Raw genomic sequence first — 18,883 nt, 5'->3', positions numbered from 1 at the left:
CAAAATCACATACCCTAGCATAGCTTATATCCCGTTGCTATAGGGAATCATGAAATCCGGGAATTACGTATTCTCTCCATCAAAAGCTTATTGTCGCGACTGTATTGTCAATTTGTCATTATGTAATTTGCATGAGAACAAGCTAGAAAATGCATGTTACAATCCCAACCTCCGGATTACTTTTTCTTCCACCATTTCAATATCACTCATATTCCACAGATTCGATACCCCATTTGAACGATTTGAATATCAAGAAAGCCAATGTTCAAAAAAGGAAAGCCAATAATAGAAGGCACACATTGGGTGAATGAAAGACAGATGATGTGTAATGTGTTGGCAGCAGACATCTTCGGTGTACACTGATGATTTTGGAGGGTTAAAGCCCCCTCAATACCCTACCAAACTCAATATTTTTTCCTCCCATCCCGTGCTCAAAAAATTATCCAAACTGTTCATTTCTTAGGTCTCGCAAACATGAGTACGAAAAATCAAGTTGATCCGACCAGGTACATGAACAACAGTTTAAAGTCAACAATAACTTAAGCCTAAAACCATGCATATTGACTGTCCACTTTAAACGATTTTCGTCATGTACCTACAGATTTTCAATCAAAACGGCGCTTTTTCTACACATGTTGAATTCAAGACCTACGAGATGAGCGGTTGGATCTTCTTTGCAAACTCCGGATGAGGTAAAAAAAAAAAAAATGAATTTTGTTGGATACGGAGGACTAACCCCGAGCTCGAAGGGATCCTAGGTGTGAGATTCCCATTGGGCCCCACGCACGACCCAAATCCAAGGGCCTCTCTCCTTTTGTTAGGTTTTTACGCGGTTTTGAGCCGCCATCTCATGACCTGACCTGACCGGCCCAGCCTCGAAGATCCTGCCTGCACCTGCCCGAGATGCCCGGAAAAAATTTGGCGGGAAAAAACTTCTACTGTAGTAATTGGTTTGGGTTTCAGTGATTTTCTCTTTTCGCGCTAAATCGAAGACATAAATAGACCCGGGAAATGCGGTGTGGGTTTTCTCGAGGGGATACGGACTAGGGCTATTAGTCCAGAAAAATCGATTGAAATCGAAAAAATTGGACTAGACCAAATTTTTCAATCCAGTCAAATAATTTTGATTTGATTCCGCTTTATAAAATTTTGTAAATTGAAAAAATAATTTCGATTTGATTTATATATAAAAACATAGGAGAGAGGAATCGAATCTGGAAGGCTATTAAGAATATCCCTTCTCTTTACCACTAGACTACACATCCTTTTGGTATATATTGGTCTAATAAATATATTTATTATATAAAATTAATCATATATATATATATATATATTGTTTTTATGGGCTTAATTATGTTTTTATTAGTTTTTTTTTATATATTGGGCTCAAAATTGATCCTTTTTGTTGGACCCAAAAAAGGGTTAAATTATGGGTTTTTGGTTGATATTTTGTGAGTTGAATTGTGAATTTTTTGATATGTTGGGCCTAAAATATGGCCCATAAATGAAAACCGGATAAATCGGACCGAAACCAGTTGAGCCGGTCGAAATCAGACCATATTATCTCAACCGGTTCCGGTTTCTAAAAATCTCAAACCAGATAACCAATTTTGACCAAAAAAGATGCTAAAACCGATCAAAACCGGACCGGTACCACCCCCTAATACAGACCGACCCTTCTTCTAATGTATCATTGGCTAATGTCATACGAAATAAGTAACTGTTCGGTGTACAAGGAGCCGGTTTGCGCCCATTTGGACTAATTTTGGAGTTATAAAGAAAATTATTAGATAAACCTACAGCGACCCGAGGTTTATAACGTTGGACATTTATGAGTTTCGACCTTACAACCTTTAAGAACAAGCCATTTGGTTGATATCTCATGCCACCGGCCAAGTTCTCCGCATTGTGCTTTGTACTTGTTGGTATAGTTACGATACCGTCAAAAAAGTGAAGCCATGTACGTTCATGATTTTTCATTCAAAATTAAAGTGTTTTTTTTTTTTTGCAGTTATGACTTCTGATGGTGTTTGTTTCGTATTGTTCTTATTCTTACCTGTTTCTCTTTTAAATAACATTTTTGCCAATTAAGAATAGATATGTATGACCCGCGCATACGTATTATGAATTCTTCTTTTTTCTTTTTAATGTACCGGCTTAAGAATTTCCCACCGACTTACGATTATTAGCCATGTCAAAAATAAATAAAAATTAGTAGATTCAATTGCCCGATTATAAAGTAGTACGTAGTAGTGTTATATCTCCTCCCTACCTCAACCATCTACAAAATCACTGGACTACTGTATGAGAAGCAGAAAAACACTACACTATTTTAACGTAGAAAAATTTCTCTGAATTTGAATTAAAGTAATATTTAAAAAAAAGTTAAGAAAATTAGATCAATTATCCGATTGAGCTTTTTACAGGGCAACTTGGAAAATTACTTTTAAAAATTTATAAATGGCTCAAATAATTTTTATGGGATCCCCTAATGTGCCCCACACACCCGATCGGTACCCTATCCATACCCGTAAGTATTTTTGGGTAGACAAATCTTACATTTGACTTCCACCTATGGAGATGCTGTAAGTTAACTATTGCCTATTTGGAGAGCATAAACTCTGATTATGGTTGCTAACTGGGTAACTACTGACCTAATTTGCTTGCTAATGAAGGTATTGGACATGGCCCTTACAATGGAACCGGGGACGCTGTAGTGCAGGGTACATTACACCCTTGTATTGCATGATCCAAGCCGTCCGTCTCGGCAAACAATCAAAAGTCGTGAGGATTAGGTCAGTCCAAATGTCTCACTACTTGAACACCTAACCTTTGGGGCTACCGCAAACTTTCCGTAGCCAATTTTATTTCATTTTTTTGAACGAAAACTCTAGTCCCCACTTGCTCACTTCAATTAATCTAGTTTCCACAGTTCCACTAGCTCACTTTAATTTGTCCCTCTCTTATAAGGTCCGGGAAACTAACAGAACACAACGCCTTCAGATGTACATCAATAAGTTGCCGAATTCATGTCTGGTTCCGTCATTTTGTATCTATTTGATGCACTTCAACCAGTAGTAGTAAATAGTAGGCCAGGTAGGTACATCATTGTATTCCATTCGACTAAACTCGGCCGCTAGAAGGTCGCACAATATCATCGTGTTGGACAGTGTCACTGTTCCAATAGACCGTTGAAGGATGTGTTTTCCGGCGGGGATGCTGTTCCAGTTGTTCAGCAAACCTATAAAACCAACAGCTTTGCAATAATATAAAACCAACAGCTTTGCAATAACACAGCATTGGTACTTTGGTGTTCCCGGTCATTTTGGGGACACCATAATTTTTGACAGGAATATCTAAAAAACCAACTAAGATATAACAAACAAGTTATACATTGTTATGGCTCTGTTATGCTTGTAATGGGTTTTTTGGTTATACTCGTAATGGTTTTGTTATGCCAAAAGTTACGGTGTCCCCAAAATGACCGTAGACACCGAAGTCATTCTCAAATAGCAGACTTCCTATAATTCTTTCGAGGGAATTACTTCGGTGTCCCCCCTCAAAAAGGAGACACCACCCAGTACAAGCATAACAGAATCATAACAAGACATAACTTATTTGGTCATGCCTTGGTTGATTTTTTAGATATTCCTTGGTTATGCCTTGTTATGGTTCTGTTATGTTTGTAATGGGTTTTAATTATGCTCATAATGGTTTTGTTATGCTGTCTCCTTTTTGAGGGAAGACATCGAAGTGCTTCCCTTACAAGTAAATTAAAAGCTTGGGAATGACTTCGGTGTAACTTTTGACATAACAAAATCATTATGAGTATAACCAAAACTCATTACAAGCATAACAGAACCATAACAAGGCATAACATGCCTTGGTTGATTTTTTGAATATTCTTTGGTTATGCCTTGTTTGAATTTTGTTATACTTGTAATGGGTTTTAGTTATACTCATAATAGTGAAGTTATGCCAAAAATTACAGTGTCCCCAAAATGACCGGGGACACCATAGCATCATCAAGTAAAAGCTTTCCTAACAGTTTACTCCAAAAAAATAACTTTCCTAACAAATGAGATTTTTTTTCTAAATAAATTAATTTTAGTAAAGAAAAGACTAACTTACCAATAGTTAGGTGGCAAACACCTAACGTATGGTTGTATACCGTAAATCACGTAATTTGCGAGTGCGTTCATGAGCGAAAATAAAAGTGCGAGCGTGAAAGTGTTTTCTAAAGCACGACTCAAACTACTAAAATCCGCGAGAGCAAAGATTAAGAGCAAGAGCACAAGACATTTTAAAGAATTTTGTGAGTAGGGTTTTGTGAACTTAACCTAGTTCGGGCTTTTATCTAATAGCACATTGTTGAAAACTTGTATGTGTAACTTGAACAGTTTCATGATAGTGATTGCATGCTATTCCTGATAGACAAGAAAAATAACATGTCCATTTGTTCTCAGCTTCCATGGATTAAATATTTATGAATTGTTTTCAGTTTACACATCTCATTCTGAAAGGAAGAATAGCTTCAATAAACATTCGAATGTTACATCTTGTAAATATGACACAAAATGAGTGTCACACCGCGCAAAGAAAAATAGAAGACGAAAAGTAGCAAAATGGAAAGAAACTGTTCGGAGTTGCAATTCTCATTTCTCATGCGTTATAGACCAAATTCAACTTGAAACACTTCAGCAATTCAAACTCTAAGATAGGGTTCCAGTTCGAACGAACGACCTATGCTAGTGAAATAAAGGAGTAAGTTAGCAACCATAAGACGAACAGTATTTTACATCATTGAAGATCACGGATGATACGACGACAGTCGAGCTACTCTCACAACCAGCTGCAATGGGTTTTTTTTAGATCCTAAAAAGAAAATGAGGTTTCACAATAGACCATTGCAATAATGCAATGTAGCGACAAATGGAGGAAGATGTGGAGGATGAGTTGGGCGAGGGTTCATACACTAGAAAATGGAGATAATAGAGATATAGTGTGTGGTTTTGAGATGCCATTATAATCGTATGGGTAACTAATACCAACATACACAACGCTTCAAAATGTCTATCAACATGGATCCTCAGGAACTTCCAGAAATAATATAACCAACAGTTTCTCAATGCCTTCAGATGCACAATCAATATGTTGCCACATTCATGTGTGGTTCGGTCATGTTGTATCTATTTGATTCACTTCGACTAGTAGTAGTCGGATAGGTACATCATCGTATTCTCATTCGGTGAACCTGGGAACACCAGAAGGACACGCAATACCATCATGTTGGACAGTGTCGCTGTTCCACAACTTGGCTCAATGTAGTAGTTTGGGGAGAAAATGAGTTAAACTGCACCCCTTCTACATTACTCCAGCAGATAGGACCAAAAGAGACCGTCCAAAGTTGTGTTCTCCAGCGGGGATGCTTTTCCAGTTGTTCAGCAGACCTATAAACCAACAGCTTTGCACTAACATAGCAGGTTTAGCTTTAGTCCCCCCAAAAAAAATGCCCGTTCAGTTTAAGGAAAAGTCTGAAACTATGCATTAGTCCTGCTCTGTGCCTTCAGACTAATGGCTTTCAAAGTTCTCCAAAAGTCCCAACAAACAGTTCACCGACACATTAGAATTTCCAATCAATAGTATAAGATAGCCGCTGCAGCTGCAGTAATACACTGCGGTGCATGTTTCTCTGAGAGAATATGGAAGTAAATCATTAAGCTGTTCTAGGCCATCGTGGCACAAACAGTCCAATTCACTTGATTTTTTTTTTCCGTTCCCCGCGCATTTAACGGGTGCAATGATTGACATATTCAGGCATTTACCCATTGTTTCTCACTATTTTGTCAAAATTCAACTTGCACACGCTAGCCCGGCCTCTAGTAATAATAAGTAGCTCTGTTTGACTGCAATTTGGTGAGGGATTTGTTTTATGATTTTTTTCTCTGTTGCTGCAACAAAAGTAGAGCAAGAAATGGTAGTAAGAGGGAAGGGATATTTGCAAGGGAAGAGGGTAGGAGAGAAAGCAGAAGAGAAATGTTAGAGAGGAGGAAAGCATGACCAAACCCATCCAATAGTTGGGTGGCAAACACCCAACGTATGGTAGTACCATGTGAACCAAACCAAGTTAGGGCTTTTATCTGACAGGACTGCATTGTTGAAAACTGGCATGTATAACTAGAATATTTTCATGACAGCGATTGCATGGTATTCCTGATAGCCAAGAAAAAATAGTACTCCATATAACATGTGCATTTGTTTTCAGTTTTCAAGAACTTTTGTCATGTTTACATATGGACTATGAAATACTACAGATTCAAGAAATAATAACTTCGAAGAGTAAGTGTAGGGTTGCAAAACGAGCCAGAACAATAGATGGTTCAAGTTTAGAAATTTTAACAAATTCTAAACATGTGTCAATCTTGATTTTGTTTATTAGATTTCTGGGAAGAAGTAGATTTCTTTTATTTTTAGTGTTCTCCAGACCATGCCTATTATACTAGATTTCTTTCATATCAATAACCGCAGTTTGATTGACCTTGGGTGTTCGGAACAGAAATTAACTTTTGAGCAACAATAGGCTTTGTGTAATGCTAGATGGTGAACCAAATTCTGGATGCTTCAACTAGAAACCTCCTAAGAATTTACTTATTTTGATCACTGTCCCCTGTTAATATGTAACAGCAATATTGTGAGACCCAAGCCTAGCCTTAGACTCTTTAGACTTGAAGGGGCCTGGACCACCCACCATGATTTCATAAAAAGCGTGAAGCAATCCTGCAATTTTCAAAACATGAACCGGTAAATGCTAACACTTGAAACCTTTTCATTTCTTGAAGAAGAGCTGATTAATCAATATCACACCACCTTGAAACAACAAGAACTCCTTCGAGACCAAAAATTCAGAGATCAGTGGGTAGATTTCATAGTTGATCAAAAAGTCTCCGTATTCTGTACCCAACTCTTCAAAGATGTTCAATTCTCAATACCCATCCAGTCTCACTATCAAGGTACCACATCAACGAAGCCTTTTTCTTCTTAGATTAGACAACCTAAAATTTAAGAGCTACAATCAGTCCGCACCACCAAACAGAATAACAGCGTGTTCCATGTCCCCTTAAATCTTGATTTTTAAACATCATCACAACACCCAATAAAATGAACTTGTTCACATTATAATTTGACTGGAAACTACAAATTTCCTTAGTCAGAAACTAGGTAGTTCGGCGGCATAATCCTTGATTGATAAAGAAAAAAGAGACATGCATATCTGAGTCGCTAATTCTATAGTTAGTCTAAAATCAAGGATACATGGAGTAAATGAAAATGGTGAACGGGAACATAACAAGTGCAGCATCATTGTGACACAGAAGCACTAACCATAGCAAAGGGAACAATAAATTAGGTCACGCAACGGGGAAAAGACGGAACTATATGCACGCATATAAGCTGCAGCAAAGAAGGCTATGATCAGTGTCACTATCCCTAAAACTATTCCATAGTTGCAAATAATAGCCAGTAAATATAGCATTAGAATTTCATGCAAAGCATCAATTCCTCTCATTACCAAAGGACTAAGCTTGTCCAACGAAATAATCCTCATTCGTAGAGATAAGAAATGGTCACCAAATGCTAATTTGAAGCTCCAAAAAAGATACACGCATCTTCTAACAGACACAACCCATAGTCTTCAAACAAGTACAACTGAAGCAAATGTAAACAAAGAGAACCGGGGAAAAAAACAATCGCCGCAACATTAGGCCAAAGAGGAGCACTGCAGCATGAATCATAGCAAATGATACTTAAATTAATTCATGAAATGTACATTATTTGAGTATCCAATTTAGGTGCATTCAACCTTCAAAAAAAAATTTAGCTGCATTCTTATTAAAAACATTTGCCACTGCACAATAAAAAAAAATGTACGAAGATATTTACCTGCATCGATTTGCAACCCTTAAAAAAAGATAAAAATGGCCCTTCTTCAGTTCTCCCCCTTCCCAATCAGCTATACCGAGCAATAACCTCAACAAACTTCTTCGAAGCCCACAACCTGGAAACATTTGAAAGCTTGCTTTCTTCAACATGTATCTGCTTCAACCGCAGACAATTCAAAACAAATAACTCAACAGCCTCAGCCTCAATCCCAGGACAATTCATTATATCTACAATCTCCAACTGCTTACAGCTCTTAAACGTCGAAACCACGGACGCATTTGTCAACCCTCTACACCCCCTCACCTTCAATTCCCTCAAACAATTACACGACTCAAGCATCGATATAAGCTCTTCATCCATCAACTTCTCATTATAAGACAAGTCCAACTTCCTCAAATTTCTTAAAGTCTGTCCTAAAGCTGTCAACAACCCCGGTTCTCTTTCAACCATTTCACAATTTATCAAAGCCAATTCTTCAAGCTCATTACTCATGGCTAACCCAATAGTCTTAAGCCCTTGACCAGTAACAAGACAACAACTCTGTAACCGAAGCCTCGACAAACCCCTGAAATTCTGGGCCACGGCCGATAAGTGATTGTTTTCAACATCAAGAGGTAAACGTAAATCGAGTTTTCGTAAATTACAACAGCTGTGTGTAATGAATTGAAGTAATCCCTGTCTGCTGCCACCATCATGTACCAACAGAGAGCTCAGAGATGTACCATTCTCAGCCAATATTGATAAAATCTCATTACATATGGATCCACAAATCCTCAATTCCACTTCTTGGAGGCCCTTGAAGCAATTAACCAACGACGAAACCGACGTATCATCGCCGATTCCCTCGCAGCGGCGTAGCTGCAGTTTCTTAAGCTTTTTACAGCTTCTCCACAGCCAATCCAAACCAAGATCGCCGCGTCGGATCCCGGATAAAACTAGGGTTTCTAATTTCAGTTCAGCATCGTCGAAGCTCTTCCCTTTCGAAGCAGCATCAACTCCACCGGGGATGGGGATGGGGACGGAGGTGAAATCGACGCTCTTCCCTTTCGAAGCAGCATCGACTCTTTTGGATTTACCGACTCTTTTGGATTTACAGGGGACGGGAACGGGGGCGGAGGTGAAATGGACGCCAAGGTTCTTAAGAGAGTGGAAGAAGAGGAGCCAGTGGAAAGATAAGGGCCTAGATAGGGCGATGTAGAGAGAGGTGAGGTGAGGGCACGAAGTAGAGAGAGAGAGGAGAGGGGAGAGAGAGAGTGGGTTGGGTTGGAGGCAGAGAAGCCTCAGCTTGGGAAAGGACGAGACGACGGAGAGGAGGAGGTGATCGGAGAAGTTCGAGACGTCGTCGCCGATGGTGAGAGAGAGGAAGGAGAGGTGAGGGAAGTGAGAGAGGAAGGAGGAGAGAGAGTGGGGCGCACAGTTTTCGGGGGAGAGGAGCAGAGAGAGGGTGGATCTGGTGGAGCGGTAGAGGCGGAGCCACCGCTTGGAGACGAGGGAGACATCGGAGGTGGAGGGGGAAAAAGCGGAACGCGGCGGGAGGCGGCGGAGGACTTCTTCCAGGAGCTCGTCGCAGAGGACTGTGTCCATCTCCTTCTGTGTATCTCTCTCTCTCTCTCTTCTAATTTGACGATTAGAGCATCGACTATAAAACACCAACAGAGTTCAGGTAAGGGTAGGCCTGTCAATACCGGATCCGATCCGAATTCGACAGATTCGGATCCGGATCCAATAAGACCCAATTCGATCCGGATCCGATAAAACTCAAATCCGATAGTGGTAATCCGGATCCGAATCCGAAAAATCCGGATCCGATCCAAAAATCCGAATCCGATCTAGAAACTTGTTTTACTTCAAAAATTTTAGCAAAAAAATACAATTTTTTTTTCAAAAAACAATATTTTCCGAAAAAAATAAAAATAAAAATACAACTTCTTAAACATTTTTTTTTTCTTGAATTACCGGATTCGGATTATCGGATCGACTTTATCGGATCCGGATCCGGATCGAATTTTTTGGATCGGATCCGTATTAAATCCGGTTCATTGACAGGCCTAGGTAAGACGTAGCAAACTCCAAACGAATAAGTCAGTCTAAGGTTCTGTTTGGAAGTTAAAGGAAAGGAAATGAAAAGTAAAAAATTTTCCCTCTTATTGTTTGATTGCAAGAGAAAAAGAAAAGAAAATAATAATTTTAAGTTTTAAAAATATAAAAAAATTTCTTCATTTTTTCTCTCATTTTTTTTCCATTTTATTTTATTTTATTTTATTTTATTTTCCACAAGTTCCAAACAGAGCCTAAAATTCACCTTTTGATGGCTCATCTCCACATACTCGATCTGACCTTGATAATTCCCTACAAAAAAACGAATAGTTTTTGGATCAAAAAATGAAGTACATCCATTCATAAATTTTTGAATTTTTTTGCACCAAACTAAAGAATTAATCGAGATCTTTACATCGATGCGAAGAAACTCAAAAAATCATGAACGAAGTACTTTATTTTTTTATTCAAAAATTGCACGTGTTTTTATTTGGGACTATCATTTTGAGACAGAGTGAATAAATGGCATAAAAGTAATACAATTTGTTCTTAAATTGTTAAAAAAGGAAAATGATAAAAAAAAAAATTCAACTTTGTAGAGTATGTTGGGACATTGAGGGTGCACACCTACCCTTTAAATTTGTAGAAAGGTATCGGAGTACAGTTTTGAAACTAGTTTTTTGTAAACTCAGTTGGAGATGCTCTTACAGCCTCTTTTTTTTTTATTATCTTTTCAATAAAAGTTCGTATAAAAATTAAAGATTGAAAAAAATTCTAATTGAGACAAAAAAAAATATTATATACAAGTTTGACTCGAATTGTGTAAAAATTATGAAAAGATAATTACAGAAAGTGTCAAAAAAAACTCCTAGAACGTTAGGCCAAAGCGGCGGCCTTATCATCATCATTATTCGTGAATCTCCAAATTGTCCCTTAACTGTTTAAGTTTATTTTTTTTAATACTAATAACTATTTAATCTACAATTACTTATTTTTATATAGTACGGAGTATTTTGGAATAAAGCCAAGTACGAAAAATAAAAGGTGTTCTGCAGAAATTTTAAAAAAGATTAGTCGTGATAAAAAATGAAACGTTCTCCATGTTGTGTTTCCAAAGTTTGCAAGGGAAGAAAAAGCAGGAGTGAGGAGAGAAAGTAGAAGGAAGGATGCTGGGAGCGTGCTGCACAGCTGCGTGCTGCGCGGCCGCTGGTGTCGCTTTGCCAGCATCGGCCTGACGATCGGAGACGTCCACTGCGTAGAACTTGTCGAGTACTACAAGTGTGTCAAAAATCAACCCGATCAAATATCGTTAAATACTTCATCAGAATACATATAACTTGGAAAAAAATGAATCCTAATGGATACGAAACACTGGATCAAAACCACTGAATCCATTCTTTTCGAATTATATGTGTTCCGATGAGGCACTTAACGATATTTGATTGGGTTGATTTTTGGAACACTTGTAGTACTCGACGAGCTCTACGCAGTGGACGTCTCCGATCGTCGGGCCGATGCCGGCAAAGTGACACCGACGGCTGTGCAGCATGCTGCACAGCACGTAGCTGTGCAGCACACTCCCAGCATCCGAGAAGGTAGAAGAGAAATGTTGAGGGGGGAGTATGACCAAACCAATTCAATAGTTAGGTGACAACAGGCAACGCATAGTAGTAGTATAGTTTCTTTTAGAGGCGTCAAACGGGCTGTGCCGTGCCGTGCTTTGCCGGTCTGGCCTGTTTAGCTTCATGCCAATTGTGCTTTGTGTTATGTTGGCCCGTTTACTTAAATCGTGCCGGGCCGGGTCCATTTACTTAAATCGTGTCGTACCGTACCGTTTTTAATCGTATTGTGCCGTGCCGACCCGTTTACTTGATCGTGTCGTGCTATTTTTCAATCGTGTCGTGCCGACCCGTTTACGGTTTACTTGGTCGTGTCATTTTTAATCGTGTCATGCCGTGCCGTATTGTGCCCATTTAATTGTGCCGTGCCAGCCCATTTACGGTTTGGTTTGTGTTTGCCTCTACAGCTGCATACTCACCCACTCATCTGGAACAGAAAGAGATCATGAACAAGAACAAGCATGAAGTACTCTTAACACGGAAATAAAAGTGCATGTATGGTACTCCGTCGCCGGCACGGCACGACATGATTGGTACCCGTGTCGTGCCGTGCCGTGCCGGTCCGGCCCACTTGACACCCCTACTTACTTTTAACAAGAAAATAAAAGTGCACATATGGTAATCCGTCGTGTTCGTCAATGAGTATTGTGCCGTCATACCACACCAGTATCTTTAGTGACTCCACATCACCTATGTTGGGACTGAAACTAAGATCTCAGCACGTGTGATTGGTGTTATGAGTATGTTTACACGCGATAAGGGGCTATGAAAACTTGACCTGAACTTTGTCCAACCAAATCTAAGTTTTCAACCACTGAACCTCTCTCTCGTTGGTGCGTACATTGAAGTATTTTCATGGCAGTGACTGCATGATATTCTTGAGAGCTGAGAGGACCAAAGGAGTCTAATTTATATGAAAAGCATATTTGGAGTAAATGAGATTGAGGGAGAAGATAACAATAGAACCATTGTACTTAGCCCCCAAAAACAGAAACAAAAAATATATAGAACCATTGCAACATCATTGTGACAAAGCAGCAGTGGTGCAACATTAGTTAGGGCAAAGAAGGGAACAAAAAGAAACATACATAAGAGCATGTACATGAGACTAGCAAAATCCACCTTTGTAGCTGTTTTACCGAATCAAAGGTTCAAAAACAACTTGCAGTAGTCTCTACAAACCTGAAGCTATTTTTCCTTTTTGAAAAATCCTCTCCACATCTACCGAGCAACTATTCATGAGCAAAAGAGTAAAATATTGTTCTTTCTCTCACTCCTCTGTCCCACACCCATTCTACCCGAGTACCTTACCACATGTGGAGCATTTTTTTATACTGTTTAATGGGAATAGAGAGGAATAGTAGAGAGGTTGGTGTGGTGGGATTGAAAATAATGGATAGGTAAAGTAAAAAAAGTATTTAAGCTATTGTTGATGTACATGCTCTAAGCACCCATATCAGCTGAGCAAAGAAGAATAAATTTCCCCCCCCCCCCCCCCCCAAAAAAAAAAAAAAATACATAGTTGCAGAAAATAACCAGTAAAATAAAATAGTTAGGAGTGGAATATAATGAAAGCTTCAATTCCTCTCATTACCAAAGGGTCGAGCCTTTACTATTCCAACTCCAACGCCATAATCCTTAATTAGAAAAAGATAAGAAATGACAACTAAATACAAAATCGCTGTTCAAACAAAAAACCTATAGTCTTTAAACAAGTACAGCTGAAGCAACTGTGAACGAAGAGGACGGGGAAAGTTACAATATAAAATATCAATTGCCGCAAACATTATGCCAAAGAAGTAACTTCGGTTAGTTGATTAATAAAATTTCTTCTTTGCTGATAAAAAAAAAATATTATGCCAAAGAAGAGAACTGCAGCATAAATCACAGCAAATAGTATTTACAATGATTCACGAAAGGGACATTGTGGGAGAATCCGATTTAGGTACATTATTTACATGGATTCGCAACTCCAAAGAAACATAACGGGCCCTTCATCTATTTACATGGATTCGCAACTCCAAAGAAACATAACGGGCCCTTCATCTATCTACTGATCTCCACCATCCAAATCATCAATGAAACACCAACTCGACCAACTTCTTCGAAGCCCACGACCTGGAAACATCTGAAAGCTTGCTTTCTTCAACACGTATCTGTCTCAACCGCGGACAATTCAAAACAAAGAACTCAACGTACTCTGCCTCAATCCCGGGACAATCCATGATATCTACACTCTCCAACTGCTTACAGCTCTGAAACATCGAAACCAGAGATGCATTTGTCAAACCTCTACAACTCCTCACCTTCAATACCGTCAAAAAATTACATGACGCAAGCATCGATATAAACTCTTTATCCACCAGCATCCTTGTATTAGAAGACAAGTCCAACTTCCTCAAATTTCGAAACTTCTGCCCCAGAGTGGTCAACAATCCAGGTCCCAAGTTGCAATTTACCAAAGCCAACTCTTCAAGCTCATTACTCATGGCTAACATCATAGTCTTGAGCCCTTCACCAGTAATAGAGGAAAAACCATGTAACCGAAGCGACAACAAACCCCTGAACTTCTCACCCACGGCCAATAAGTCTGTCTCTCTGAGCAGGCCATGGCGTGTACGTAAATCGAGTTTTCGCAAATTACAACGGCCGTGAGTAATGAATTGACGTAATCCCTTTGTACCAGCGAAACTATCGTGTACCAATAGAGAGCTTAAAGACGCACAATTATTTACCAATTTCGACAAAATTTCATATCTGCAATGAATCAATTCCACTTCTTGGAGGCCTTTGAGGCACTTAACAAACAACGAACTCGACGTATCATTGCCGATTCCTTCGCAGCGATTTAGCTGCAGTTTCTTAAGGCTTTTACAGCTTTTCCATAGCCAATTGAGACCGTAATCACCACGTTGAATCTGAGAGACATGTAGGGTTTCTAATTTCAGCTCACCGTCAAAGTTCCCCTCGCACGCAGCATCGACGGGTTCGAATCCTTTGGGTACGGAGAGAAAAGAGACGTTGAGATTCTTAAGAGAGCGGAAGAAGCGGAGCCAGTGGGAACGGAAGGGTCTGGGTAGGGCGATGTCGAGAGAGGTGAGGTGAGGGCATGAGGTAGAGAGAGAAAGGAGAAGGAAGTGAGAGACCGGCCCAGGTTGGAGGCAAAGATGTGTGAGCTTGGGACAGAAAGAGGCGACGGAGAGAAGGATCTGATCGGGAGAACTCGAGACGCTGTCCCCGCCGTCGATGGTGATAGAGAGGGAGGAGAGGCAAGGGAAGTGAGAGAGGAAAGAGGAGAGAGAGTCGGGGGGCGTACAGTCGTCCGGGGAGAGGCGGAGAGAGAGTGTGGATCTGGTAGAGCGGTAGAGGCGGAGCCACCGCTTGGAGACGAGGGAGACATCGGCGGTGGAGGAGGCGAAAAAGGTACCCCGCCGAGGGAGGCGGCGGAGGACTTCTTCTAGGAGCTCGTCGCAGAGACCTCCGTCCATCTCCTTCCGTCTCTCTCCTTTCGTCTTTCACCACCTTATGCTATGCTTTGTGGTGAGATGACGCTCACGTCTTTCGTTCACCTTAGTTTGAGATGGGAGTATTTTTTTTCTGGTTATCTATCACCCGACCACTCTTTTTTTCTAACCTAATAATAAAAGAACATTGAAAGGATTTGGGCAATTTTCTATTTGGACCAATTTGCCCCTTGATTTTGCCTTATTTACCTATCTAACCTAATAATATAATATAATATAATATATTATTGAAAGGGTTTGGACACTTTTCAATTTGGACCAATTTGCTCCTTGATTTTGCTCTATTTACCTATCTAACCTAATAATATAATATAATGATTAATATTAATATCTAAACATTAATTAAACCATCTACACCCACACCACCGCCGCGGGTCCCATCGGAGTGCCGCCGGACGCCACGTCGAAATTTCGAAACCACCACAGCAATGTACGGACACTGTGCAACACTTACCCGAGCTTAGAATCGCGTTTGAGATAGTTTTCCGAAAACCCGAAACCTTAATAAATTATTGCGTAGATAAGAAATTATGGTGGATTGTGGTATTGAAATTCATGTGTAGGTGAAAAATTATGCGATTAATAAATTTATCAGAATAATCATAGTTTATGTAGAAATTATATAATAATTAAATACGTAAGGATTTGGATTTAAAATGTAAATGCGGAGATATTTTCTTTTAGCAAAAAAAAAATAATAGTTACTACTTATAAGCTAATCTCAAAATATATTATTGGCCATATTAGTCTCATATCACCTCATTATAAAAGATCTAAAATTAAACATTTATTGTATTTTGTATTTTGTTTTAAAAAAAATAAAGTTAAGTAAATACTAAATTTAGTAATATGCACTTTCGAATAAAAATTAGTTTGGAAAATCTATGAATAATAATATGGTAGTTAAAGATAATATTTTAAATAGAAAATTAGTGGAAATGTTTTATATAAATTATAAATGTGAGAAGTAGACTTAATTTTAAGTGTAGTAATTAATTGTTTGACTGAATATTTATTTTTTATAATAAAGAAATAGAATAAATGATTTTGAGAATACTGTATAAGTTGATATTATCAGTTTGGTAAAAGAAAAAGGAAAAACATTATCTTTTAAGATAATGATTTTATTCAAACCGCCATATGCTTATTTTGACTTATTCGTCAATTAATATTTAATAAATTAGAATGTTGTTATGTTAGATATTGTATTTGTGACTTTTGTATGCTGTTGATTGTTAAGTGGATTATTGTAATTTGAATTATTACGTAAACATAGAAATTGGACAATAGGAACCCTAGGGTATTCGTGGCCAAATTGAAATTGAATAGACGTTAATAAAGCAATTGTCACAAAAGTGATAAGTGATTGGAGATTGTGCATTATGTCATGGTTGGAAATTATTGGGAGAAAAAGATTCTCGATAGAGGAGAATCATAGAAACTATTAAATGCAAGATAAATTCATAAAAGGCTACATGTGACTGTTGAGATTATTGTACTATAATTTTGTGTTATTTCATTAAAATTGCAAATTGTGGTATATAAAGCACTTCCACGGGCACGAAATCTTCGTTCTTGCACGACGGGAAAAACCTAGTTTAATATATGTGTGGTGGGTGGGTTATCTCACAATTAAATATGTAAATTCGACCCATACGGGAGACATGAGTGGTTGGGGAGTGGGTGGTAGGCATGTACGTAGTAGCATTGTTGTTTTTTCTGATAAGCCTACATTATGTAATAATACCAGCGCTTATGACTAAAAATATTTTCATGACAATGACTGCATGATATTCTTGAGAGTTGGAAGGATCGAAATAATTCATTTTTATTTAAAAAGAAGATTTGGAGATTGTACTATTCATGTCAACTCTAACCCAACACGGTGATGGTGGTTTTTTTTTTTTTTTTTCTATTCGTTAATCCTAATCTATATTATCATAGGGGATTTGAAGAGGGAAATAGGTACTTACGAGAATCAAACGCTGACGATATGGGGATTTGATGGAAAGATAACTACTCCCTCTGTCCCTTTTTAAATGTCTTACTTCGTAACTCCAACTTATTAAAAAGACATCATTATTATACCTTTCACATCAACTTTTTCCTCCACTTTCCTTACTTACCCATCATCATTACACTTCTACTCACTTACTTTTCAAAAAGAAATCTACTTTTAAGGACAAAATAGACAATGCACCAACTTTTACCCACTAACTTTACAAAATGGACACTTATTAAGGGACAGCCCAAAATGAAATACTGGACTCTAAAAAAGGGACGGAGAGAGTATTTTTTTCTCTTTTACAAATGCCCAATGGAATGAAACTAGCAAATCGATTTAAAATAAGGAGAGGAGACTCGAACTTGGACCTCTTTCTTAGAACGGAGATGTGATGTTCAACAAAAGCAGTAAATTCGAATATTTTTTCTATTCACATCAACTGTCAATTCAATTTCTCCATTTTTGTCTCTAAAATTTCCCTCAAAAATTAACCTCCCAAACTTAATTCCCACTCAAATTTTTTGTGTTAAATACTTTCTCCATATTGTGTTCCAAAAATGAGTAACTGATTTAGCTTCGTATCAAAGCCAAGTAAGAAAAACGAAAATTTTATTGGAGAAATTAAAAAAACATTAGTCATGCATGATGAAAATGAAACTTTCTCCATATTGTGTTTTCCAAAATTTGCACGGGAAGAGTAGGAGAGAAATATCAAAGACGGGGAGTATGACGAGAAAATCTTCAATTTAACGGGTATTTGTAATGTCTCTTCTCACATGAGGTTGAACCTACAATTATATGGGGCTCACTTATGTAAGCGAACGTTAGAAATAAGCATTGAACCGATTTTTTTTCCCGAGTATGACCAAACCAATCCAATAGTGATTACATGATATTCTTGAGAGCTAAGAGGACGAAAGTAGTCTAATTCATGTGAAAAGCAGATTTGGAGTAAATGAGAATGACGGAGAATATAACAATAGAAGTTATAGAACCATCGTACTTAAAGAAGAATAAATCCCCTAAACAATTACCCATCCGGCCCAATTTTATTGTCCCTCTCGTCTTATCCTAACCGGCTACAAAACTAATTATAACTTTTAATTGGTAATACCAATTATATGTAATATGGATCTTGTTTGATAGATCTTAATGAGTTCTTTAAAACGGTATTTTCAAAATTACCTAAAACATTATAAATTATAATATATAATTAATTGAAAAATGACACGGACTCCAAAAGAAACAAAAGAATTGAAACAGAGGGAGTACATAGTTGCAGAAAATAACCAGTAAAATAAACTAGTTAGGAGTAGAGTATAATGAAAGCTTCACTTCCTCTCATTACCAAAGGGTTGCCTTTCGTATTCCAACTCCAACGCCATAATCTTTAAAGAGATAAGAAATGACGACCATATGCTAAATCCCTATTCCAACAAAAATACATGCATATTTTAACAGACAAAACCGGGCTTATTCGTTTGGGAATTTCAAAACCCTTAGGCACAGTCTCTAATAAATTTTCTCTATCTATTTCTCTCCGCTCATTACTCTTAAAAACTTCTTTCAAAACCCAAACAAAACAGGGCTAGTCTTTAAGTATAACTGAAGCAACCGTAAACGAAGAGGACCAGGAGGAAAACTTACAATGTTAAATATCAACTGCTGCAACATTATGCCAAAGAGGAGCAGTGACGGCTCCAGAAATTCTTCTAAGGGTGTCCAGAAATTGTATTATACTATCTCGAGAAACCACAACT

At 38.2% G+C, this 18,883-nt stretch overlaps 2 protein-coding genes across 5 annotated transcripts; both read right to left on the bottom strand.

The window, feature by feature from the left end:
- Window positions 1-4,757: 4,757 nt before the first annotated feature.
- Window positions 4,758-9,569, bottom strand: LOC131298837 (F-box/LRR-repeat protein 4-like). Of its 4 annotated transcripts, none has more exons than XM_058324313.1 (2): window positions 7,939-9,569; window positions 4,758-5,951 (listed from the first exon to the last, which is right to left on the bottom strand). In XM_058324313.1, the coding sequence occupies exon 1, from the start codon at window positions 9,520-9,522 to the stop codon at window positions 8,005-8,007; it is 1,518 nt and encodes a 505-aa protein (XP_058180296.1). In that variant the 5' UTR covers window positions 9,523-9,569; the 3' UTR covers window positions 4,758-5,951; window positions 7,939-8,004. The 4 variants fall into 4 exon arrangements, with proteins under 4 accessions (XP_058180296.1, XP_058180299.1, XP_058180298.1 ...); XM_058324316.1 differs by having other exon boundaries at window positions 4,758-5,464; XM_058324315.1 differs by having other exon boundaries at window positions 4,758-5,450.
- Window positions 9,570-13,669: 4,100 nt separating this feature from the next.
- On the bottom strand, window positions 13,670-15,082 carry LOC131336370 (F-box/LRR-repeat protein 4-like). Its single transcript, XM_058372171.1, has 3 exons — window positions 14,911-15,082; window positions 14,548-14,666; window positions 13,670-14,446 (listed from the first exon to the last, which is right to left on the bottom strand). Exons 1-3 carry the CDS (start codon window positions 15,080-15,082, stop codon window positions 13,670-13,672), a joined length of 1,068 nt encoding a protein of 355 aa, XP_058228154.1.
- Between the last annotated feature and the right edge of the window lie 3,801 nt (window positions 15,083-18,883).

The sequence above is a fragment of the Rhododendron vialii genome, chromosome 8a (genome assembly GCF_030253575.1).
Source record: "Rhododendron vialii isolate Sample 1 chromosome 8a, ASM3025357v1".
Classification (NCBI taxonomy): Eukaryota; Viridiplantae; Streptophyta; class Magnoliopsida; order Ericales; family Ericaceae; genus Rhododendron; species Rhododendron vialii.
This window is presented reverse-complemented; position numbering and strand designations above follow the sequence as displayed.

Excerpts from the sequence above, each read along its gene's own strand:
- LOC131298837 (XM_058324313.1), bottom strand. The coding sequence starts at position 9,522 with ATGGACACAGTCCTCTGCGACGAGCTCCTGGAAGAAGTCCTCCGCCGC.
- LOC131336370 (XM_058372171.1), bottom strand. The coding sequence starts at position 15,082 with ATGGACGGAGGTCTCTGCGACGAGCTCCTAGAAGAAGTCCTCCGCCGC. Across the intron at positions 14,667-14,910 it reads CCGCCTCTCCCCGGACGACT|ACCCTTCCGTTCCCACTGGC; the intron begins GTACGCCCCCCG and ends CGCCCTACCCAG. Across the intron at positions 14,447-14,547 it reads GTGCGAGGGGAACTTTGACG|CTAAATCGCTGCGAAGGAAT; the intron begins GTGAGCTGAAAT and ends AAGAAACTGCAG.